The sequence below is a fragment of the Artemia franciscana genome, chromosome 6, assembly GCF_032884065.1.
Source record: "Artemia franciscana chromosome 6, ASM3288406v1, whole genome shotgun sequence".
Classification (NCBI taxonomy): Eukaryota; Metazoa; Arthropoda; class Branchiopoda; order Anostraca; family Artemiidae; genus Artemia; species Artemia franciscana.
Genome location: NC_088868.1, coordinates 10,541,250 through 10,568,122, shown reverse-complemented (window position 1 = coordinate 10,568,122; position 26,873 = coordinate 10,541,250). Strand labels below are relative to the sequence as shown.

Genomic DNA, 26,873 nt, shown 5'->3' with positions numbered 1-26,873 from the left:
CCCTCCCCCTCAAATATCCCCCCCCCCAAACCAAAAAAATCCCCCTGAAAACGTCTGGTCAAAGATTGTAACTTGCAGCTCCTCCCACGGGGGCTGCGGGGGAATAAGTCGTCCTCAAAGACATAGTTATTGGGGTTTTCGACTGTGGTGAATAAAATGGCTATCTCAGAATTTTGATCCGGTGAATTTGGGGGAAAATGTCCGTGGGAGGGGGCCTAGGTGCCCTCGAATTTTTGGTCACTTAAACAGGGTATTAGAAATTATAATTTCCGTTAGAATGAGCCCTTTCGCGACATTATGGGACCACTGAGTCAATACGATCACCCCTGGAAAAAAAAACAAATAAACACGAATCTGTGATTTGTCTTCTGGCAAAAAATGCGAAATTCCATGTTTTTATAGATTGGGGATTGAAACTTCCACAACAAGGTTCTCTGATACGCTGAATCTGATGTGTGATTTTTGTTAAGATGTTTCCCCAGTTTTTCTAAAATGAGGCAAGTTTTTTCAGGCTTGTAACTTTTGATGGGTAAAACTAATCTTGATAAAACTTATATATTTAAAATCAGCATTAAAATGCCATTCTTTTGGTATAACTTTTGGTATCAAAATTCCATTTTTTTAGAGTTTTGGTTACTATTGAGCCTGGTCGCTCCTTACTACAGCTCGTTACCACGAACTGTTTAAAAATGTGGAATTTTGTGTTTTTTGTCAGAAGGCAGATCACGGATTCGTGTTTATTTGTTTTTTTTTGTTTTGTTTTTTCAGGGGTGATCGTATCGACCCAGTGGTCCTATAAGAGGGGTTCACCTCCTCCTTATACCTCGCTCTTTACGAAACGCATATTTTTACTAATATCATTTACTAATTACTGAAAACATTCGTAAGAAATTAAAAGTGCTAGTTGCATTTTTAAGTAACCAAAACATTGAAGGGCAACTAGGCCTGCTCCCCCGTTCGTTTTTTCTCAAAATCATTGGATCAAAGCTACGAGAAAGCCATTTAGCCAAAGAAATAAATATACAAATTTCGTTTTAATTATTCATTCACTGAGAGCCAAAATCAAAACATGCATTGATTCAAAAACTTTCAGAAATTCAATAAAAAAAGTTTTTTTTTAACTGAAAGTAAGGAGCGACATTGAAACTTAAAACGAACAGAAATTAATTTGTACATGAAAGGGGCTGCTCCCTCCTCAACGCCCCACTCTTTACGCTAAAGTTTGACTCTTTCTCTCAACTCTTATTAGTTTTTTTGTCTCTTCAGAAATAAGAAGAATAAAAAGCTTGTTGTAAAGAATAGACAAAAAATATCAGTTTAATTGAAGCACTTTTAGACGAAAATATAACTTTCTTCTGAGATTTTGAACATATCTCCTACTCAAGGAAACAAACCAAAATTTTGTTTTCAGAATATTAATTCATTTTTCTATCAAACAGTTTGTGGTAACGAACTATAGTAAGGAGCGACCCGGCTCAATAGTAACCAAAACTCTAAAAAAATGAATTTTGATATCAATAGCTACATCAAAAGAATCGCATTTTAATGCTGATTTTAAATATATAAGTTTCATCAAGTTTAGTCTTACTCATCAAAAGTTACGAGCCTGAGAAAATTTGCCTTATTTAGGAAAATAGGGGGAAACACCCCCTAAAAGTCGTAGGATCTTAGCAAAAATGACACCATCAGATTCAGCGTATCAAAGGACCTTACAGTAGAAGTTTCAAGCTCCTATCAACAAAAATGTAGAATTTTGCATTTTTTGCCACAAGACAGATCACTGATGCGTGTTTATTTGTTGTTTTTTTTTGTTTGTTTGTTTTTTCCCCAAGGGTGATCGTATCGACCCAGTGCTCCTAAAATGTCGTGAGAGGGCTCATCCTAACGGAAATTGAAAGTTTTAGTGCCCTTTTTAAGTGATCAAAAAATTGGACCCCTCCCTCGCTCATTTTTCTCCCAGTTCAAATCCGGATCAAAATTCTGAGATAGCCATTTTATTCAGCATAGTCGAAAAATCTAATAACTATGTCTTTGGGGACGACTTACTCCCCGACAGTCCCCGTGGGAGTGGCTGCAAGTTAAAAACCTTGATCAGTGTTTACATATAGTAATGGTTATTGGGAAGTGTATAGACACTTTCAGGGGGATGTTTTTGGCTGGGGGAGGGGTTGAGGGGATGAGGTTGTTATGCGGGGGGAGGTTTCCATGGAGGAATCTCTCTCTCTCTCTCTGTAGAGAGAGAGAGAGAGAGAGAGAGAGAGAGAGAGAGATCGGTAAGACTTCTGCTTATTTGTCCCACCAACTTTCATCCCAACCCCTCCAATCTAAGCGTTTTCCATGATTTTAGGTCCGCCCAATGTCACCAGATCCAGTCGGGATTTAAAATAAGAGCTTTGAGACACAATATCCTTCTAAATATCAAACTTCATTAAGATCTGATCACCCATTTGTAAGTTACAAATACATCCTTACCCAATATACATCCAGAATATACATCCATATACACCCAATATACATAACCTTACCCAATTGTAGAAACGAATCATAATTTTGAGTGAGAAGCCCCTTACAAGTTCAAAGTCTTATCAGTGTTACTCCTGTCAAAGGACTTTTAAAGATACTTGTTTACCGGTTTAAAGACCGCATTCCAGTCTGAACTATACCATAAAAGGTGATGATTGTTTTTTCAATGCAGGTGAAGTAATTATGAGTAATTATGGAATATAGTAGCTTAAAAAACAGTGAAAAGTTGAATTTTTCTAAGGTAAGCAAGGATTTACACTTTTAGTAGTAATATAGGATCAAATTTGACCAAAATATAAGCTGTAATGCACAAAAAAACTGCGTTATATAGAGGAGGGGGAAGGGGTATAGTTAGGGATCTCAAAATAACTTCCCGGGATATACTTTAGCCTGTAGACACATCCCTGAAAGTTTCAATTCTCTAGCCCAACAACTTTCCAAGATAGCAAAAAGTCAATGGATTAGAATTTTACCATTAAGCTGTGTTAAACAAAGAGAAAACACAAAATTTGTCATGCCCTACTAAAAGATTATCTCTAAGCAGAGTGATAGCTGATCAGTAGTTTTTTGATAGTTGTTTAATAGAGTGATTGTTAATATTCTAGTTGACTGACTTCTTGTTATCTCAGAAAGGGGTAAGGTTACAAAAATGAAATTTTCAGGGGTGGATCTACAGTTTAAAGTATATCCTGGGAAGGAATTCTAGAGTACCCACCTCAACTCCTTCTCCCTCTAGAGAGCCCCAAAATTTGCCTACACGATACCTTTGACAAGTTTAATAGGTTTGTCAAAATTGAAAATTTGACAAAACAACATTTTATCTTAAGTTTTAGTTATCAGCTGCTTTTTCTCTGCCTTTAGTTCTGAAAATGCAATTCCTGTTATGAGTAGAATTCTGATCCATATCAATGTTTTTTTTTCAAAATTTAGGAAATGTATTGGCATATCTTTAAAACCCTATAAATTTTGATTGAGCAAAGTTGTGAAGCTGAAAACGATTTTGTTGTTCTTCATTCAACAGAAGATCTATTTTGCAAAATTTCACTTTTATAACACATATTTTGAAAGTCATCAAAGGTCAGGGGCCTCTAGAGGGAGAAGGAGTAGAGGTAGGTACCTCAAAGTACCTTCCCAGGACATACTTTAGCCTGTAGATGCATCCCTGAAAGTTTCATTTTCCTAACATAACCCCTTTCTGAGATAGCAAGAAGTCAATCAACTAGAATTTTACCAAATGATTTTCTTTCAAATAAAATTGATCTACCCGAAATAGGGTGATAATCCTGTCTTCAAGCCATCATCACATTAAAGTTGCAAACCCATTGTTAACATCACAATGCAAATAAGCTGAAATAGCAGTATAATTGACTAAGTATCAGTGCAGGATTAGCATTTTAACCATGGTCTGGCTCCTTTAGAATTATGTTTGAGTAACCTGATGTGAGCTACCTCTTCTAATCAGTATAGGGCTTTAAAATAATTTCCCAGGGATCAAAAATATGGTAGCTTTTCCTTTAACTACATATCTTTAACTATATTGTGTATCAGACACACATTTATTTTTAAGCTTTTTGATCTAAAGGATTGTTTTTTTTAAACTTGGTCAACTATCAGAGACAGCACCTTACTTATTCTTGAAATTATACTAAACAAATCTGATAAATTCTAGTAGGATCCAATTTGGTGATATTTTGCTATGTACATTTATTCTATCTTTCATTTAAATTTGATACTCCTTTCACTAACTTCAGCAAATCAACAAAAAATTCTACTTTTTGTGTATAGAACCTCCTCTTCTTCCCTGTTTGACCCAAGGTCAATGAAAAAAAAACTTTAAAAGCCTTAGCCTTTTTGACATAGGGTCATAGTCTCAGAATCTCAATCAAACAGATGGATGGACAAATAGATATTGCAATGTCTGTGTTATCTATAGTTAACACATTTGATCCCAGAAAAGATTCAACAAATTTTATCATTGTCATATCAAATTTAGCATGCTGATGAACCTGATATTTGCTTTGTAGTGTACTTTTTCAAACACTGTTTATCAAAAATAAAAAGTCTTTTATTTTTGCTGTTTATGATTTTACAGAATGTTATATTTGAGTGTGGGTGTGTGCTAGGATTAACAATGCTTATGACAGCAAAGGTCCTTCCATTTGTGGCTCCACAGAGTATTGAATCTCCGAACCTGAACTCCTGAGTCAACTGTCATATTTGAGATATGTGAAAAAATGTATTTAATTTTTTTTGGCTCCTAAAGGTGTGGTTGAAAATAGTCAGAGCTTTGGGGTGTGAATCCCCTTATTTATCCTGTTGGAAGGAGGCTAGTACTGTACTTGTAATTTTCATAGTTTCTTGTTAATCTTATAATCTGAATTTTCTGGTTTCTTTACCACTTCAATGGTATTCTATGAACCTGTTCTTGTTCTTTGTAATATGCCTTTACCATATTTGGGATATACCTGTAGGCTTCTCTTTTATACTCTACAACAGCATCCTTATTTGGATCAGGTTGCATCTAGCTTTTTCTAAATGTTGTCAAGTCTCTTAAGTCACTTATACCTGATGCTTTCCCTACTTTTTTTAGTTGGTCAAAAAAGTCCAAAGAAAGTTCCCATTGATAAGAGCCCAAAAGTGAGATTGAATTTGGCAAAGCTTGGAGGTTTGCCCCTTCAGTCTGTTGAAAGAAAACAGATTCTTAATTGAAGCTTTGTTCATTTCAATCTTAAGAGTGACCTACATTTGTGACAATTCATTAAAGGGTTGTAAAGTGATACTTTTATTTATTCATTTGTCTTGTTTGAATTCTAAATGATTGTTTTTTAATCTTCAAATTGATATACATTCCTTACAAATTAATTAGTTGCACCACAGTTCCATTTGCAAGTTTTGAACTACTTTGTAACCCTTGGTCTCAAAATCGCATATAAATTTATTGAAGCTAGGGAACATAGAACTTCTGTCTGTTTGAAGAAAATGGATGGATGTAAGTTGGTTTAATTACACTTAAGTCCTAGGGCCATTGCAATTAAAACAAAACAACAAAGGTTAACTATAACAACAAAGGTTTAGGATCTACCACCTTATATCACTGGCAAATGCGATTTAAGGTAATTTTAAGGTAAAAAAATACTTGACATTACATAAGTATAGCAGTCACAAAGAAAAACCATTCACAAAATTTTACTTTTGTGCTCAGTTGCCAACCTGAACAATTGCCCTAAATTTTTAAAACCTGCAAAACATTCACCAGCCATCTCTCATGACCCACACTCTTGTCTATAAATCAACAATTCATTGAAAAGGAACAACTACCCTACTGGTATTTCTTCATTTGTACTTATGTTTGATATGTTTAAAAGAAAGCTTGTATGGCAAAGTCAGTAGGCCAGTAAAGGACCAGGTGGTCCTTTAGCCAGGAAGTACAATAGGAAGCTAGGGGCCAGCCATCCTATGCTTTTGGATGCCCTTTCTGCTCCAAATTTCTTTAGGTAACCTTTTAAAGTTGGGCCAATTCTAGCTGAGCTAACAGAGTCACATCACTGATCCCTGTCACAAAACCAAATAAACTGGTAATGCCAATAATTAAACCTGTGCCCTTTGGACAAAGGATTCTCAAGCTAGAGAGCAAGCCACATAGGAAGGAACACAAATGTGACCACAGAAAATTGTTTGAAAAAAGAAAATATTGAAAAAAAAACTCAAGTCATAGTTGCTGCCCATAAACAATATGCATTTTATTTAGACAAATTAAATTTAAGACAGGTATCAACAAAACTCCATCAGGAATTGTATTTACTTAAGATACAATAAGCAATATGAAAGCTTAGTTTTGTGATAATCTAGTCTTGAAATAATACAATATAAGAAAAATTATATTTTCTATTTTTTTTTCACAAGCTCATTTGAGACTGCAATATGCCCATGGTGCACTTATAATCTCTAAAATGCTTTAAACAGAAGGAATTGTAAAGATGATTGTTCTGATCAGTAAGAAAAATATTAACATAGCTCTCTAAACTTAGCACATTTTAAGCATTCTATTTGTTTTCCACAAGCTCATTTGAGACTGCAATATGCCCATGGTGCACTTATAATCTTTCTAAAATGCTTTAAACAGAAGGAATTGTAAAGACAATTGTTCTGATCTGCAAGAAAAATATTAACATAACTCTCTAAACTTGGCACTTTTTAGCAAAGCAAATGTAAAACAAAAGAATTCAGCTAAAAGGTGGTAAAATATATGACAAAGCTAATTGGTCTAAATAATCAAGGCTTATGAACACAACTGCCTTCTAATCTCAATTATTTGTGTTTCTGATTCTTAGCAGGAGCTTGGTAATGGAAAATATCAGTTCTATTAGCCTACTAGATATGGTCTAGATGGTTCTGGAGAAATTTACATTTTATTTTCACTAGAGATATATTTAATGCATAAGTGGATATGCACTATGTTACAAATCTAATGATCACCCAATTTGTATGACCACTAGATTTCAAGGGCCAGAGAAAATTCAATCCTTGAATCTAGTGATGACCTTTGATCTTGATTGCCATCATAAGAAAGTCATGGGCCTTACTTATTATTAGGCATAGGCCTACCAAAGACTATGGTGAATGCTAGATATACCCAGTGTCTGACCTAAGCTATCCAAAATCAAAGTCTTGACAATTGTGCATGCATTATCTGTAAGAGAAAAAATTGCTCCTCCATCAGACAGAGCAAAAGAATGTACAGTACTTTAATTTGCAGTAGTAGCAAAGTGATCAGGAGCTACATGGAAGCTGTTTTCAATCTGATGGTTGATTTCTGTTTCTTCCCCTACTACTGAAGTTGCTGTTGAGTAGGGATTTGACTTCAAAGAACAAATGACGAAAACAGCTTTCGGACTGAGTATTTAGAATTAACCCTGCATCTGGATGCAGCATTCTTTGTGAAATAAGCTTTCGGACACGGTCAATAAAACCAATACCCGAACACCAATGTTCTATGCTCGGACATCACTAACTTTCGGAATGCGAATACCCAGAAACTAATACTCTATTCTTGGAGGCCACTAATTTTCGGATTTATTATCTGGTCGATGAAACATATTGATTTTTAAAAGTTTAATATTTTGGGATAAAGTTCGCTAAGTTTGTAGGAGCCACAATCACCCTATTAAAGAAGGCTTACCCCAGGGAGCCATCCTTATTCCTCTACTGTTTAATCTATATATATCTGAGTTTCAATTAAAACATGCATCATTTGGGCTCTATGCAGATGACCTAGTGATCTGGAAATCAGGCAGAAACGTCACTGATTTAGTCAAAGATCTTACAGAATATCCACATAATCTCTTGCTTCTCAGAAGCCTTAGGTTTGTCTATCTCCACTTCCAAAACCAAATCAATCCTATTTACCACACAAAGACATTCAACCATACCAAATATAGTTGTTAATAACTCTACTATAGACTATGAATCTTCAGTGACGTTATTGGGAATTGTTTTTGATTCCAAACTAAGATGGCATGATCACGTCAAATCACTCAAGAAGAATATAATCCGGAAACTGGCCCTACTTAAACGACTTGCTAATTCTAAATGGGGTTCATCACCTAAAACAATGATAGATTTTTATAAAGTTTATATAAGAACAAAAATGGAATATGGTATTCAATTTTTTGTTAATAGCTCGCCACAGATTTTTAACATGCTGGAGTCATTGCAAAATTTTGCAGTCCATATTGCTATGGGATTTCATAAGAATACTCCAATAATTAAAATGAGAAACCTGTCAGGGATTACCTCTTTGTAAGAAAGAGCTTTGCTTCAGAGAAAAAGATATTTCACGAGAATACAAGCATATGGTAATCAACATTATGTATACCAGAAAATCTTCCATAACCCACCCTCTATGATTTTGGTATCATCTTCCTGGAATCTTTTTGTAAAGGAGTTTCCAGAGTGGTCTTCTCAGTAGATTGGATACTTTTCCCTTTGTGGATTCCCCACCATGGGAGGTGGCCCATATTGAGTGTCACATGAGTATACTAAAAAAGAATAAATCCTGCTATTCAACCAAGGAAGTCGAGATAATTTTTAAAATTATGCGAATACCCATTTTCCCAATTATATGCATGTTTACACTGATCGTTCTGTTAAAGATTCTAAAGCTGGGGCAGCTGCCTGTATCCCTGATCTAAAACTAAATATTTTTGCCTCCCTTCCAATAAATTCATCAGTACTTTCGACTGAATTATTTGCAGTCCGACTTGCATTAGATGCTTTAAGTGAGCTTGGGGCTTCTTCAAGAAACGTCTTGTTCCTGTCAGATTCCCTTTCATCAATTCATCTTCTCAACAAGATAAATTATCAAGCTGATGATTATGACCGGAAAAATATACGCCAAAAGATTGGATATCTGTTCTCAATGGGGTGTGGTACGGCATTCCTTCACATTCCTAGTTATAAAGAAATCAAATATAATGAAATGGCAGATAATTTGGCAAATAAGGCTGCTGAGATCCCTCCGGCAAGAAATTGACAACAAAGAATTACAGAGAAGTTGTTAGAGCCAGAACAAATATTACTTACCAACGATTTTTGTACCCTCCTTTCAAGTCTAAGGATTTTAATATGATCTACTTTCAGTTAAAAACTGGAACGATTTTACTTAACGCTGACCTTTTTAAATGGGGAATCCACCACACCCCACTACGTAGAAAATGCTGTCAGAAGGTGGAAAACGCTCAACATGTGCTATTTGACTGCATACCAGGAGATAATGATTCCAGGAGACTGAGGAATTACTGTAATCAATTAAAGATCCCCTTAAGTTTTGATGCTCTTAACAATTGCTCCCTGTCACACGAATTTGAAGCTATTATAGATGATATCAATCCTGAAAAGACACCATTATTACTACCAGCACGTTGCTTGTTGTCAACCCGCAGATTTTTTTCTATGAATATTGCCAGAAGCTTTCAATAATCAGTGAAGGTATTCCTGTAATGCTTAAGAGGTGAATGGACATCATACTGATCCACAGACCTCATAAACATAAGAAGAAGAAATTTAAGAAATACGCTATTTTGAATTTTATTTTCGAAACGACGATCATTATTCAGATTCGAAGATCTAGATGTCATTTGAAGAATAGGCTGCTTTGTGGTGGAGGTGCTTGTACGAATGAATCTCAGACGCTTAAAAACTGGAAACTTTAGCAGCTCTGTCACATCATTATTAGTTATTTTGTAATTTTGTACAAGTGAAATGCCACCAAAACGCATCATCTAACGTCTAAAACAGAGAGTGTTGTTGTTTTTTTCTTGACACTAAAACCAATTTCTTGTGAGTAATCCTTTCCCTTTGGTAAGAATTCGGACTGGAATCGAAGAAAAAAATCACGAATTGTAAGCTTAAAAATACAAATCTGCATGCCTTCCTATAAAATACTACAAAATTTTCAGCCCCGCTTTATTTTCAGGTGTGTTTTTCCGTATTTGTATCCCATGAGGAAAAGGGTATTTCAAGCAATAAAAGATTTGTGTAGTGTTTAAATATTTATTACAAAGTTGATATCTGTTATACGACAATAGTAGATAAGAAAACCGGGCACATTTAGTCCTGTATTGTTTTTAAATTATTCTTGCCACCCCTTCAGACAAGTTTTTTACTGCTTGGGGTGGCTGTTGATGCTAATGCTGCAAAACCTTACACAAAAGTGCAGGGTGTTGAGGCGGCGATAGCCTCTTTTATATACCGAATAATTTAGGTTTGTTTTAAATTTTGCTGTCGCTACTTACTTTCAGTTAATTCCGCTACTTAATTTCAGCCTTTCAACTATGCTGAACAAAATACTACTACTACTACAAACAACTCATTACAGCACAAAGCTGCATGAGGCCGACACGGCTACTCACACTCCTCCTTCATACCAATCTACTCAAAGCCTGTCTGTTTACACCCTCTCAGGAGGTTCCCATTTCCTTGAAAACTTTCTGCATGACATCTTCCTACCCCAACCACAGACAACCTGCTTTCTGTTTAGCCCTAGACTGTTGGCAATCTTCGGTAAAATCTTTGGCAATCCGTCATCCTTCTTCCGCAAAGCCCTAGCCATCTCAACCTTTCTCTTATTACAGCCCTAGAAAGTGGGATGCTGTCTAAAAATTTGGATTAGACAATTTTGAAAAAAATTCTAGTTGTGAATTCCCTCAAGATTTTTTTCTTGCATATGCTACGATTCCATCTCAAAAATAGCCTACTCCTTAGCATAATTTCATTTGAAGGAAATTGTTTTTTAGCTTAAGTGCAGATCCTTTTTAAAAATTAAATAAAAAAAATCAAGTGTTTTTAACTGAAAGTAAGGAGCGACATTAAAAGGAACAGAAATATTTCCGTATATGAAAGGGACTGTCTCCTTCTCAGCGACCCGCTCTTTGCGCCAAAGTTTGACTCTTTCTCAATCCACTGTCGAAAATTAGGGACACGCCAAACTCAGTAACAAAGAGAATCAAAATCAACCAAAGATTTCGCTATGTATTTTAAAATAATTCTTTCGATATTTATTTAAAAGTTCATTATAATGAAAACCAAATTTTTGAAATTGCCAAGTTAATTTATTTGCAGAAAAACCTCTTAAAATAACTTATACGTAACTTACAAATTAACTTTCGCAATAAACACCTATATTTGTAAATTTTAATTACGCATATGAGGGAGTTTGCCCCTTCGTCAATAATGAATTACAAAGGCCGTTTAATTAGAATAAATAGCTCTTTTGAAACTACTAAAAATACTTTAGATTAAAGAGCAAGTTATTGAGGTGGGGACGAATCCCCTCATATACATGATAATTTCTCTTTGTTTTAAGTTTTAATGTTATTCCTTACTTTCAGTTGAAAAAATTGGTTTTTTTAATTTAATTTCTCATTTTTTTCAGATTAATGCTGGAGAATCTAGCGCCCCTTCATGGGAATTCTCTTCCCCCATGGAAAGATCCTCTCATGTAACCTCCTCCCCACCACCAGAAAAAATACTCCCTGAAGGCGTCTGTATACTTTCCAATACCCAATATTATATGTAAATAATGGGCAAAGTTCATAACTTGCAGCTTTTTTTCTTAAATTAAGTCATCCTCAAAGACATAGATATTAGATTTTTTGACTAAGCTGAACAAAATGGCTATCTTGAAATTTTGATCCGATGACTTTGGGAAAAAACGACCGTGGCAGGGGGCCTCGTTGCCCGCCAATTTCCTTGGTCCCTTAAAAAGAGCAATATAAATTTTAATTTTCGTTAGAATGAGCCCTCTCACAACATTGTAGGACCATTGGAATGATACGATCATCCTTGGAAAAGAAACATAAGCAAATAAACAAGTATCTGTGATCATTCATCCGGCAAAAATTACAAAATTCCCCTTGTTTGCAGATAGAAGCTTGAAACTTTAACAGTAGGGTTCTCTGATATGCTGAATCTGATAATGTGATTATCATTAAGGTTGTATGACATTTAGGGGGGGTTTACCACTTTTTTAGAAAATAATGTAAATTTTCTCAGGCTCGTAACTTTCGATGGGTAAGACCAAATTTGATAAAACGTACACATTTAAAATCAGCGTAGAAATCTGATTCATTTGATGTATATTTGTATAAAAATTCAGTTTTTTAGAGTTTCGGTTACTATTGAGCCGGCTCACTCCTTACATTTCCTGGGAATACCCCCAATGAAAAATTTCTCCCACAGAAAATTTCTCCATTGAGTTGAGATTCTTTTTCAAGTTGGCACATACAACTTTTTTTTTATATAGCTAACGCACAAACTTCTTTATTTGTTTCCCACTTATGAAAAAATAAGTTTTTCGCAGAAAGTCGTAGTCCTTTTGTCGAAAGTGATAGGAGACGAATTGATTGTTTAAACACTTTAAAAAAAGCTTAGTCCTATTAGTTAATTAAATAAAAAAAACTAATTTTTTTAGCTGAAAGTAAGGAGCGACATTAAAACTTAAAACGAACAGAAATTACTCCGTATATAAAATGGGTTGTCTCCTCCGCAATCCCTCGCTCTTTACGCTAAATGCTTTTAATTGTTTTAAAAAGAAGAATTGTGGCAAAGAGTCAAACTTTAGCGTAAAGAGCGAGGGATTGCGGAGGAGACAGCCCATTTTATATACGGAGTAATTTCTGTTCGTTTTAAGTTTTAATGTCGCTCCTTACTTTCAGCTAAAAAAAATTAGCTTTTTTTTAATTAATTTCTGAACGTTTTTGAATTAATGCATGTTTGGTTTTGGCTCTCCCCACATAAATTATTAAAATGAAATTTGTATATTAATTCTTTTTTTGGATAAATGGCTTTCTCTTAGTTTTGATCAGACGATTTTGAGAAATAAGGGGTGGAGAAGGAGGCCTAGTTGCCCTCCAAATTTTCGGTTGCTTAAAAAGGCAACTAGAACTTTTAATTTTTAACGAACGTTTTTATTAGTAAAAAATATACGTAACTTATAAATTAGCAACTTACGTAACAAACTCTCATAATCTTATATGTTTATTATGTATAAAAAGGGGTTTGTATCCTCGTTAATACCTCGCTCTTTACACTCAATCTTAAGTTTTGTCCCAGTTCTTTAAAAATGACCCCTTAATCGGAAAGGCCGTAGAATAAATAGTTGAAATTACTAAAAATACTTTAGCATAAAGGGCGAGGTATTTATCTCCTCCTAAATACCTCGCTCTTTATGCTAAAGTATTTTTAGAGCCCCTCATATGCGTAATAATCTCTGTTCGTTTTAAGTTTCAATGCTACTCCTACCTTTCATTTGAAAAAACGTTTTCATGTTTATTTTTCATTATTTTCTTATAGTAATGCTAGAAAATCATGCGCCCTTTTCCTTGAATTTTTCTTCCCCCATGACAGATTCCTCCACGGAAAGATCCTCCAACATAGCCCCCTCCCCTCAGCCCCACCCCCCAGACAAAATAAAATCCCCCTGAAAACGTCTGTACACTTCCCAATAACCATTACTATATCATGTAAACACTGGTCAAAGTTTTTAACTTGCAGCCCCTCCCCCAGGGATTGTAGGGGAGTAAATCATCCCCAAATACATAGTTATTATGGTTTTCGACTATGCTGAACAAAATGGCTATCTCAAAATTTTGATCCGTTGACTTTGGGAAAAAAATGAGCGTGGGAGGGGGCCTAGATGCCCTCCAATTTTTTGGTCACTTAAAAAGGGCACTAGAACTTTTCATTTCCGTTATAATGAGCCCTCTTGCGACATTCTAGGACCACTTGGTCGATACGATGACCCCTGAGAAAAAAACACAAACAAACAAACAAATAAACACGCACCCGTGATTTGTCTTCTGGCAAAAAATACAAAATTCCACATTTTTGTAGATAGGAGCTTGAAACTTCTACAGTAGGGTTCTCTGATACGCTGAATCTGATGGTGTGACTTTTGTTAAGATTCTATCACTTTTAGGGGGTGTTTCCCCCTATTTTCTAAAATAAGGCAAATTTTCTCAGGCTCGTAACTTTTGATGGGTAAGACTAAACTTGATGAAACTTATATATCTAAAATCAGCATTAAAATGCAATTCTTTTGATGTAGCTATTGATATCAAAGTTCAATTTTTTAGAGTTTTGGTTACTATTGAGCCGGGTCGCTCCTTACTACAGTTCGTTACCACGAACTGTTTGATTCATAATAAGGGAGCAATATGGAGCAGCCCCCCTCACTCATTAGGCTAATTTATGTTCGCTTTAATTTTAGTGTTTTTCTTTACTTTCTATTGAAATTTTTTTTTGTCTGCCCTCCAATTCAAATTTTAAGTTTAAATTTCCCAGGCTAAAAATTTAATTAATTAATTAGACAACACTAAAATTGAACAAACTTATTTTCAGTTGCTAGCCAGCAAAACCAATGGATTTATAATGAGATCTGTAAGCCAAAATGATTACAGGAAACGACAACAAGAGATTATTATTTTGTTTTATTTCAAAAACTATACTCCGTCTAGGCTACTGGATCACGAATGAATTTATAATGAACCCATGGATAAAATATTCTGAAAACAGAAGATTTGTTTAAATTTATTCTTTAAAACAGTCTAATAGGAATTGTTTTCCTTATATTGAGCAACTAGCTATGTAAGCTATTGAATGTTACATTGTTGTAAATAAGATATTTAGGGTAGGCTGCTGCTCCAAGACGCGCAAAAAAAAAACCTGAAGAGGTGCAGGATAGGCTAGTCAGGGTTGAATCACTTGCCTCCACCCAAAAAGCAACAACGCATATTAGAGAAAAAAAAAATATTATCCGTCCCCCTGACTCTATGGATGTAGACCCTTCTTACCACCCGCCCTAATGAAAAGCTAGAGCTAAGCCCCAGTTAGGCTTCCCCAGACCAACCACGCTGGCCAGGATTATAATAAACTCAATCAGCAAAACATTAATTTTCAAGAGGTTTAATCGGCTGGAATAACATTAGGTTACTGCAAGTTTGACTCAATCCCCCCCCCCTAAAAAGACCCATGAGAAAGGTATTTAAGTTATAAAATGTAATCCATTACTAACATAAAGTAATTGTTATTTGGGAGTATGCCTGAATTTTTCACGTGAGTGGAAAATTTAGGGTATTAGGCTAATTTGAAAATCAATCAGCCATAGGGCTGTATCCAGGATTTTTTATGGGGAGGGGTTTAAAAAAGGAATTTTTCAGGGAGGTTATAGAAAACAAATAACTATTTTTTATCTATTCATTTTCGTTACGTCCGAAAAACATTTCAATGGGAAATACATTTTATCACCTCTGTGATGGGATGGAAAGTTGCCCCATGGAGAATTTCTACCTTTGAAAACTCTTCCCCTTACAGAAAATTCCCCAAAGAAGACATTATAAGAGATTAACTTGAAGAAAAGCATGATCAGTTAAGTTTTAATCTATAGAATAAGACTGGTTGTATAGACTATTCTTTAAATTGTATACATTCGTCACTAATAAAAGTTGTGTGGATCTCCGAATTTTCTTCAACCTTATTGGTCATTTTGGGATTAACATAAAAATTACAGGCTATCAATAATAACAAGACCGAATCAAGGGAGTAGAATGAGGGGATTGCCCCCCCCCCCGCCACCCCCCAAAAAATGTCTTCCCAACACAAAAATATGTATTAAAAATGCATAAACACAATTTTGATATATTTCTTTAGTTTTTTCTTTTGCATCCCCTCCCCCAAACAAGCCTTAAATGCTAGTAAAATTGAACTAAATAAACCCAAGTTTTTGTATGTACTCAGAGACAAATGTTTGTACACCTTAAGCCAATTAACATATGTAAAGCGCATACACTGGAAATTGAAATAACCAGTTAAAAATAGAATTTTAAGTTTTAATTTGACAACCGATGTCATGGTTATGGTGATAAATTGATAAGTTTAATGGACCGGAAAGATAAGAACCAAATTTCGCTTATTATCTATGCACTACCTATTGTGATTTGAGAGCTCAAGGCATTGGTTACGCCTTATTACTGATGATCATATCCAGATTTTTTTTGGGGGGGGACAAAAGGATTAGTAATTTCAGTCGTTTCGTCCAATTGATTTGAAATTTTGATCTTTCTTCAATTCTTGCAATAAAAAAAGTACTAGATCTTCCAAATTCCGTTCAAATGAGCCCTTTCATGATATTCTAGGATTATTTGTTCAATACGATAACCCTTGGAAAAAAAAAAAAACAAACGCGCATCTGTGATCTTTCTCTTTCAAAAACTACGAAATTGCCCATTTTTACAGATGAGAGCGTGATACTTCTTCAACAGGGTTCTCAGATACGTTGAAACTGATAGTATGATTTTCATTAAGATCCCTTGACTTTTAGATTTTCTCAGGCACGTAAGTTTTGGTGGGTAACATTGAACTTGATGAATTTTAAATATCTGGAATCAGCATAACAAGTCGATTCTTTTGACAGTTCGTTACCAAGAACTGTTTGATCAGCAGAGTCTAAAGTCGGACATAGATTTTTAAAATTTATATAGTTAGGATATTATGCAATAATTTCAATACCCGGTCGCTATGGCTTTCATCTCGGACACTAGGCTACTAATTTTTGGAATTATCAATGTCGTCCAATTATTAACAAAACTTGGCCACAACATATACAATTGAACTTGAGGCATTACCTATAACAGACAGCAACTACGGAGATTAGTATTGTTAACCTCCAGGGCCGTCGTTTGGATAGGCGCGTAGGGGGGGGGGGGTACCTGCCCCCCAATAATTTGCAAACATATATTATATGGCCCCAGGGCTGTATGGATATTTGTTTGGGGGGAGTATAAAACGTTTTTAGGGGGCACAAAAAAAATTAAACATCAAAAATTGTATATTATTCATTTTGCTACTTTTTTTACGAGTCGGACAAATATTCGGGAGGGAGCTTAAAATCCTCAACCCACTTTTTACTTATTTTGTCTAAATTGTCTTCCGAATATTCCCATCAACCCATATTCGGATTAGCTGACATGAATAGAATAGAAATACTATATTATCAGGCAAACTCTCACAACATAAAACTGTCGAACTTGTTGCCTTTAACCAGCTAGCCTACATTGTATATACACACAAAAATTAAGCGCATAAGTGAATTATTAAAACATTACCTACTGCGATATAATGAGTACAATGAATAAAATGAAAAAAATAATGGGGCATAAGTAAAAACATAAGAACATCATAAAAAACATACACTGATGAATCCAACTGGCCTGTCAGATAAAAATGAAACGACAATACTTAACGGATGGTTGCCAAAATCACCACGATCTTTTTGCCCACGAAAAGTCGCAACAGCTCAAAATGCATCCACCCGGCACCGGCACACGCTGTACATGGGTTTGGGATATGAGCAACCCCTCGTCTCTTCCCCAATAAAGTACTGAAACCTAAAATTTATCCAATCGTGGGCGTTTTGAGTTATTGGCATTTTGAGTGTTAGCCTACTTAAGAATATATATTACATATTAACGGGATGCATTACACATTTCATTTATTTATGTTTTTAACAAAAGTTGGCACAAAGCTCTTTCTGTACCGCTCAATTAATTAATAGGATTTAAAACTTAGATTTTTTGTGCTTTTGATCGGGGTAAACGGGGCTTTGGAGGGCAAAAAGGGGCTGGGAGTATACATTGAAAGCTTGGTTTACAACGCAGATTATTTTCGAAATTGGTACAAAGAGTGACACGTCGGGCTGCCAAGGTAGGGAGGCGGAATTCCTTGAGGAGGAGAATGTAAGGCACTTTGCCCTGACCGTAAATAATTCTCAGGGCTCTCTTCTGGATAATTTCTAGTTTATCAGACTGATCCACCGTAAGACCAAAATGCCACACTGTGCAAACATACTGAAGCTGTGGGTGGATAAAATAATAGAGCAAATGTAAGCCTTCCATTTTAAATCGCTAGTCAGTGTGACCCCTAAGAGTTTAGTTTTTGTTACAATTATCTGATTAGGTTTTGGAGTTATAAATGATGGCTTTAATTTAAGAAAACTAAATGTCTTTCTATGAGGTTTTTGGGAATTCACTTTCAAGTTTGATTGGGCTGCTTCACTTGCAACGTCTTTGAGAGTTTCCATTGCACTGCTCTTAATATTTCTTCTGCAGTTTTCGAGCAATGACATGTCACCCATAGACTCCCATCGATTGGTTGATTCATTAGCAAGATTATGTGTGTATGTAGAGGAGAGGGCGGTAGTTGCCCTCCGATAACTTTGACTCTTAAAAAGGGCACTAGAGCTCTTGATCACCAATCCAATGAGGCCCTTCCGATGTTTGTATGAACACGCTTTCTATGAAAAATCTTATATGTCCCAGGGCATAAATTACAACCCTTGTCCTGGGTTATGTGTGTATGTAGGGGGGTGTCATCTTTGAAGATATAATTTCCAGACTTTTCAACTAAGTTGAACAAAATGGCTATATAAAAATTTTGATCACAAGTGTTTGGAGAAATAATGGGCGTGGGACGGGAACGGACATTCGTCCTCCGATTACGTTTGACTATAAAATAGGAAAATAGTAATTTCAATTTCCAATCGAATGAGCCCTTTTTGAATTTTCTACGACAACGCTTTCTATTAAAAGCTTATATGACCACAGGGCATAACTTACAACCTCCACCCCGAGGGCTATGGGGAGTCGTCATCCTCAAAGACCTAATTTCCAGACCTTTCAATTATATTGAAGAAAATGACCATCTAAAAATGTTGATTGAATGTGTTGGGGGGGGGGGGAAGTGTGGGCGCGGGAGGAGGGTTAGTTGCCCTTCAATCACTTTCGACTATTAAAAGACATTAGCATTCATTCAATGCAGTCGCATTTCGCTAGCTCTGATAATTAGTGACGTGTGATTATTGGCACGAGTATTTTGGATGCTGGGATATTCGGATATTTTTTAAGAATACGGTGAAGAAATCAATTATCAGGCCCTGTGTTTCACTGGGCCTCCTGTCAAACGGTGTTTGCCACTGCTGAGGTGGGCCTACCCCACTAACACGTACGAGTTTTTTGGCAACTGTTGTAAATTACTTTTGATAAATTTGAGCTACAGATAATTGCTAAATTTAGTATTCGTAACCTGGCTCTAGCGAAGTTTCGAGGATTCCCCGATTGGCCAGTTCGTATTATTGAGGTTTTGGATCCAAAGACTGCGAACCCAAAGTCAAAAATTTTAAGTTTCTGTTTTTTTGCTATGGGTAACATGACACCCAGTTTGTTCTCGAGTCACAGCTTATGCAGTTTGAGGCAAATAAGGGTGAAGCTAGGAAATCTATTAGCAAGGGTGTAAAGGGAGCATTTTAGGATTTTATTCATCAACCGAACATTTATATAGAACTTTACAAAGAGAAGCTAAAAACTCAAATTCCAATTCCTGGGCAACAAACTATAGCGGGATCGTCGGCTATTATTACTCGCATTTCCGCGACAGAACAGGAAATCCAAAGTGTGATGGAAAATCTTGCTAAAACAAATAGTTACGAGCCTGAGAAAATTTGCCTTATTTGGGAAAATAGGCGGAAACAGCCCCTAAAAGTCATAGAGTAGTTATAGAAAATAACACCATCGCATTCGGCGTATCAGAGAACCCTATAGCAAAAATTTCAAGCTCCTATGTACAAAAACGGGGAATTTCGTAGTTTTTGCCAGAAGACAAATCACAGGTGCGTGTTTGTTTGTTTTTTTCCCCAGGGGTCATCGTATCGACCAAGTGGTCCTAGAATGTCGCAAGAGGGCTCATTCTAACGGAAATGAAAAGTTCTAGTGCCCTTTTTAAGTGACCAAAAAATTGGAGGGCACCTCGGCCCCATCCCACGCTCATTTCTTTCCCAAAGTCCACGGATCAAAATTTTGAGATAGCCATTTTGTTCCGCATAGTCGAAAACCATAATAACTATGTCTTTAGGAATGACTTACTCCCCCATAATCCCTGAGGGAGGGGCTGCAAGTTACAAACTTTGACCAGTGTTTACATACAGTAATGGTTATTGGGAAGTGTACAGACGTTTTCAGAGGTTTTCTTTTGGTTTGGGGGGTGGGGTTGAGGGGAAGCGGCTACGTGGGAGGATCTTTCCTTCGAGGAATATGTCATGGGGGAAGAAAAATTCAATGAAAAGGGAGCAGGATTTTCTAAAATTACTATAAAAAACAATGAAAAATAAACATGAAAACGTTTTTTCAATTGAAAGTAAGGAGTAGCATTGAAACTTAAAACGAACAGAGATTATTACGCATATGAGGGGTTCTAAAAATACTTTAGCATATAGAGCGAGGTATTTAGGAGGAGATATATACCTCGCTCTTTATGCTAAATTATTTTTAGTAATTTCAACTATTTATTCTACGGTCTTTCTAATTCAGGGATCATTCTTAAAGAATTGGGACAAATTTACGATTCAGTGTAAAGAGGGAGGTATTAACGAGGGTACAAACATCCTCGTATACATAATAAAAATATAAAAGTGTGTTACGTAAGTTGATTCTTAAGTTATGTATATTTTTTACTAATAAAAACTTTCGTTAAAAATTAAAAGTTCTAGTTGTCTTTCTAAGTAACCAAAAAATAGGAGGGGAACTAGGCCTCCTTCCCCACCCCTTATTTCTCAAAATCGTCTGATCAAAACTAAGAGAAAGCCATTTAGCCAAAAAAAGAATTAATATACAAATTTCATTTTAATAATTTATGTGCGGAGAGCCAAAATCAAACATGCATTAATTCAAAAACGTTCAGAAGTCAAATAAAAAAAACTATTTTTTTTAACTGAAAGTAAGGAGCGACATTAAAACTTAAAACGAACAGAAATTACTCCGTATATAAAATGGGTTGTCCCCTCCGCAATCCCTCGCTCTTTACCCGAAAGTTTGACTCTTTGCCACAATTCTACTTTTTAAAACAATTAAAAGCTTTAGCGTAATTACCTTATCTCTGCATCAAAATTCCACCCAATAGCAGATTAACACAGCTTATTACAGGGCATAGCAGATTGCTTCATTTTTTAAATAGGATTTTAAAATAGGTTTTAAATTTAATTTATAGCTACTTTTCAGATAGAGTTGTTACATATAAGGGTGAATACTCATGCATTTTAGAGCGATCATGTCCTCAAGGTGGAATATCATCCCCCTTGTAAGGGTCGGTTAATATAAATGATCTTCGAGAACTAAATATTCCTAATATAAAAATTCAGGCATATGCTGATGATGTTTGTGCGATTATCACATCAAGTAAAATAGCAACTTTAGAATGTTATCAAGAGTACTTTCAAATTTGGTCAGTACATAATAAGCTTGTGTAGGACAAATCCAAGACAGAAGCAATTTTATTCTCAAGAAAGCATCAGCTTCCGACTGTAAAGCTAATGTATGATGGAATTGAGATACCTGTTAAAAATAAGGTTAAATATTTGGGTGTTATTCTTGATAGAAAATTATTATGAACTAGCCATGTTAGACATCAAATTAACTCTGCAAAACAATATTCTGCTTGTCTTTTAACGGTTGCCAAGAGTAATTGGAGCCTGAATATACATACATTGATGATGCTATATAGATCAGTAATCGAAAGCCATATTTTATACGCGTGTCCTATTTGGATGTCTGCATTGAGAAAAAAAACATTCAGCAAATGCTACAGTCGGCACAAATATCTTCTATGATCATAATTTATAAACCCTTTAACACAGCTCAAACGCATATGGTACCGCTCTCAGAGGAGTGCTTCCAAAGGATTTCAGAGCATTGGAATTTGAAGTATATTAAGATACGGAAAAAAAAAGTCGACCTTAAAATTGGCCGAGGGTTTTGAGTCCTACTTTGAATTGAATGAGCTATTCGGCACATCATAGTCGTTATACCGACCAAATTATTGCAAATTTTTTTGGTCCTTCCTTTTATGACTAGTGTATTTCATATAGATCGTAAATCTTTAAATGAGTTTTTTTGTGCTAAATAGTTTGATGAGTTTAAAAATTCTGTTAGCACATGGCCGGCTAACTTTTTTTGAAAATAAAGATGACCTTATCTCTGCATCAAAATTCCAACCAATAGCAGATTAACACAGCTTATTACAGGGCATAGCAGATTGCTTCATTTTTAAAATAGGATTGGCGAAGCTGAATCTCCATTGTGCTTGTGCAGTCTATGGAAACAGGTTGTCATCTTCTGTTTGATTGCCCTGTTTATTGTAGAGCACGTATACTAATGGAGTTCGAATTAAGTGAATATGAAATGAGTGTGCTATTTCCTTTATCGCTGATAATTAGAAATAATAGAATTCGGACTATCATAAACAGATATTTATCCCTAACGAAGAAATTTGACTTTTAGTTAGTGTTTATGTTTTGTTTTCGATAGTGTGTATTCTTTTTTCTCTTTTTTTTTGTAGTGTGTACATGTTTTTTTTTCTTTTGTGAAATACTTATTTTTGGTTTAATCATGAAATAAACTATCTCTCTATATATAGATACAGATTTCAATATAGATTTTTTCATTTATTCATGTGCTCTCCAATGTGAATTCTTTGCTGTATAGATAAGAAAATACTGTTTGAACAATCTCATACATATATCACCCTTGGAAAGGTTTAACCTCTGTAGGCTATAAATTCTTTTGAGTTTAGATAAATTTGGACTAGAAGCAAAGCTTATTTCAGATATATGCCAGTCAAAATATTTCCTCACATCCAAGCTAACATTTCACCCAAACAATATCATTGGTTTTTTCCTCAATGTGAGTTCTTTGGTGAACAGCTAAAGAAGACCTTTGACTGAACTTTTTCATACATATATCACATTGGTAAGGTTTTTCCCCTGAATGGCTTCTTTGATGCTTAGATAATTCAGGGCTAGAAATGAAGCACTAGCCCTAACTAGCCCTAGTAATGGAGTTCGAATTAAGTAAATATGAAATAAGTGCACCGTTTCCTTTATCCCTGATAATTAGACATAATAAAGTTTGGACTATTGTAAACAGATTTTTATCCCGCACCAAGAGACTTGACATTTAGTTAGTGTTTATGTTTTGTTTTCGATATTGTGTTCTTTTTATCGTTTTTTTTTGTACTGTGTACGTATATTTCAGTTTTTTGTTAATTTTCCTGTGAATTGCCTATTTTTTGTTTAATCACGAAATAAACTATCTTTCTATATATAGATACAGATTTCATTATAGATTTTTTCATACATTCATATGCTCTACAGTGTGAATTCTTTGCTGTATAGATAAGAAAATGTTGTTTGAACTTTCTCATACGTATGAAAGGTTTAATCTCTGTATAAATTCTTTTGAGTTCGGATCTTAATTAATTTTAATATTTAGAAGGACCTTGTGACTCAGAGCTCTTATTTTAAATCCCGACCGGCATTAAGCCCCTGATTTTCCTTTTAAAGCAATCTATTGATTCTTAGAATTTTGCAAGAGCTCATACCATATGAGCTCTTGGACATGGCTCTTCCGACCTCATCACAAGTGCCATATGAGCTCTTAGCTCTTGTTATTCATTGTACTCATTTCATTTGACAGGCCAGCTGGGTTCAATGTTTTAGGCTCTGTTTTCCCTGTTTTCTGTTTTCCCTGTTTTCTCTGTTTTCCTCTGTTCTCCCCGGTGTGAATCCGTCGATGTTTTGTTAAGTTAGAACTATCACTGAACTTTTTCATGCATATACCACACTTGAAAGGTTTCTCCCCAGTATGAATTATTTGGTGTCTCGATAGATGAGAACTACGGCTGAACTTTTTCATACAAATATCACACTGGTAAGGTTCTTCTCCTGAATGGATTCTTTGATGCTTAGATAATTCAGGGCTAGAAATGAAGCACTTTTCACATACTTGACACTTGAAAGGTTTCTCCTCGGTGTGAATCCGTCGATGAATTGTTAAATATGAACTTTGACGGAACTGTTTCAAACATATATCACACTTGAAAGGTTTCCCCTTGGAATGACTTCTTTGGTGTTGTGTCAAATTATCACTAGAAGCAAAGCTCTTTTCGCATATTTCACACTTGTAAGGTTTTTCCCCAGTGTGAATTATTCTGTGTCTAGACCGACAAGAACTACTAATGAACTTTTTCCTACAAATATCACACATGTAAGGTTTTTCACCTGAATGAATTCTTTTATGTCTAGATAACTCAGAGCTAGAGCCAAAGCTTTTTTCACATACTTGGCACTTGAAAGGTTTCTCCCAAGTGTGAATTCTTTGGTGTGTAGTTAAGCAAGAACTATTACTGAACTTTTTCATACAAATATCACACTTGAAAGGTTTCACCCCAGTATGAATTATTCGGTGTCTCGATAGATGAGAATTACGGCTGAACTTTTTCCTACATATATCACACTCAAAAGGCTTTTCTCCAGAATGACTTCCTTTATAATCCGATATATCATGTATCACTTGATTGAAATCTGAAGCCCCATGTTGAAAATCTGAATCTATTTCTTGTTTTAGATATATAGTGATTAAGCCAGGCATACTAGATATCCCATTTACATGGTCGGGTAGATCATTCTCAACCAAAGATGTGACAGAGATGTCTAAAAAAAAGTCAAACTAAATTATTGCTTTTGAGATTTGTTTATCAACAATATATTTGAAACTTGATTTGCAACAGTAAATTAAAAATGAGCGAACAGAAATTTTCATGACTCTACCTCAAGTAATTAACACATAGCGTAGATAACTTCGAAGACCACACTGGCTTTCCATAGTGAAAGTAAAACAGTTCAAAACAGGGATGAAACCTTTTAATTCACAGAAAACACATATTAATCTTTCAACTGGATATTTCGAACACATATATGTGTTCGAAATATCCAGTTAAAAAATTTTATATTTCTTCACTGTCAATTAAAAGGTTTCATCCCTATTTTGAACTGTTTTACTAAAACATAACGTATAATCTGACAATATTCTTTTTATAGTTTTCCCTTACTGATATCAGTTTTTTAGAGCCTAGAACAATTTTTAAAACTTGAGGTATTTCAAGACTCGTTTTAATGAGATTACACGCAAAAATATACTGTTTTTAAACGAGCAATATTTGTGGATGTAAGTATGTATGTATATATGTGTTTTTTTTTTCGAAAACGACCCCATATTTTTACAGGAAAATTAGCATCCTGGTATCTAAACAAACAATTTAGATGGATCAGAAGTTTGCAAAAGTTGGTTCAGAGTCTTAATTTTAGAAAAAAATATTTATGCGAGAGACGTCATTTTTACATACATCAGTGTTGCAATGACGTCACACTTGGACAAATTGAAGATTTTCAGGTAAGGAGAAGTTTATATAGACTTCAGTATGAAAAGACATTAAGGCGCGTAAAGAGCAAAAACTGGTAATTGTAAAAATAGTTGTATATATCAAACAGTTCGTGGTAACCAACTGTAGTAAGGAGCGACCAATAGTAACCAAAACTCTAAAAAATGGAATTTTGATACCAATAGCTTCATCAAAAGATTCGTATTTTAATGAAAATTTTAAATACATAAGTTTCATCAAGTTTAGTTTTACCCATCAAAAGTTACGAGCCTGAGAAAATTTATGTTATTACAGAAAAAAGGGGAAACAAACACTAAAAGTCATAGAATCTTAACGAAAATCACACCATCAGATTCAGCATATCAGAGAACCCTACTTTAGAAGCTCCTATCTACAAAATGTGGAATTTTGTATTTTTTGCCGGACGGCAGATCACGGATGCGTGTTTGTTTGTTTTTGTTTTTTTCCCAGGGGTGATCGTATCGACCCAGTCGTTCTAGAATGTTGCGAGAGGGCTCATTCTAACGGAAATAAAAAGTTCTAGTGCCCAATTTAATTGACCAAAAAACTGGAGGGCACCTAGGCCCCCTCCCACGCTAATTATTTTCCCAAAGTCAACGGATCAAAATTCTGAGAGCCATTTTATTCAGCGTAGACGAAAAACCTCATAACCATGTCTTTGGGGACGACTTACTCCCCCACAGTCCCCGTGGGAGGGGCTACAAGTTACAAACTTTGACCAGTGCTTGTACAGGCGTTTTCAGGAGGATTTTTCGGTTGGGGGAAGGGGTTGAGAAGAGGGGGATATGTTGGGAGAACTTTCCATCGAGGAATTTTTCATGGGGGAAGAAAATTTCCATGAAGGGAGCGCAGTATTTACTAGCATTACTTAAAAAAAAAAACAATAAAAAATTACGAACAGAAATTATTACCCATATGAGGGACTCACCTCCTCCTAATACCACGCTCTTTATGCTAAAGTATTTTTAGTAATTTCAACTATTTATTCTACGGCTTTTGTGATTCAGGGGTCATTCTTAATGAATTGGGACAAAACTTGAGCTTTAGTGTAAAGAGAGGTACTGACGAGGGGGCGAACCCCCTCATATATGTAATAAAAACATGAGAATACAAAAGTTCTTTACGTAAGCTAATTTATAAGTTACGTATATCTTTTACTAATAAAAAGATTAAAAGTTCTAGTTGCCTTTTTAATTAACCGAAAATCAGAGGGCAACTAGGCTTCTTCCCCCGCTCTTTTTTCTCAAAATCATTCGATCGAAATTATGAGAAAGCCATTTAGCAAAAAAAAAAATGTAGATTTCGTTTTAATTATTCTTCTGCGGAGAGCCAAAATTAAAACATGCATTGATTCAAAAACTTTCAGAAATTAAATATAAAAAAAAACAAGTTTTTTAACTGAAAGTAAGGAGCGACACTAAAATTAAAACGAACAGTAATTACTTCGTATATGAAAGGGGCTGCTTCCTCATCAACGCCCCGCTCTTTAGACTAAAGTTTTTAATGTCTTA

At 35.2% G+C, this 26,873-nt stretch overlaps 1 protein-coding gene across 2 annotated transcripts in view; it reads right to left on the bottom strand.

Moving 5' to 3' along the window:
* Positions 1 to 13,502: 13,502 nt before the first annotated feature.
* Positions 13,503 to 26,873, bottom strand: part of LOC136028025 (zinc finger protein 681-like) — a 32,305-nt gene continuing 18,934 nt past the window's right edge. For both annotated transcript variants that reach the window (XM_065705598.1, XM_065705597.1), the window contains exon 4: positions 13,503 to 24,613. In XM_065705598.1, coding sequence (XP_065561670.1) covers positions 23,559 to 24,613 — 1,055 coding nt within the window. In that variant the 3' untranslated portion in view covers positions 13,503 to 23,558. The remainder of the gene's footprint in view (positions 24,614 to 26,873) is intronic.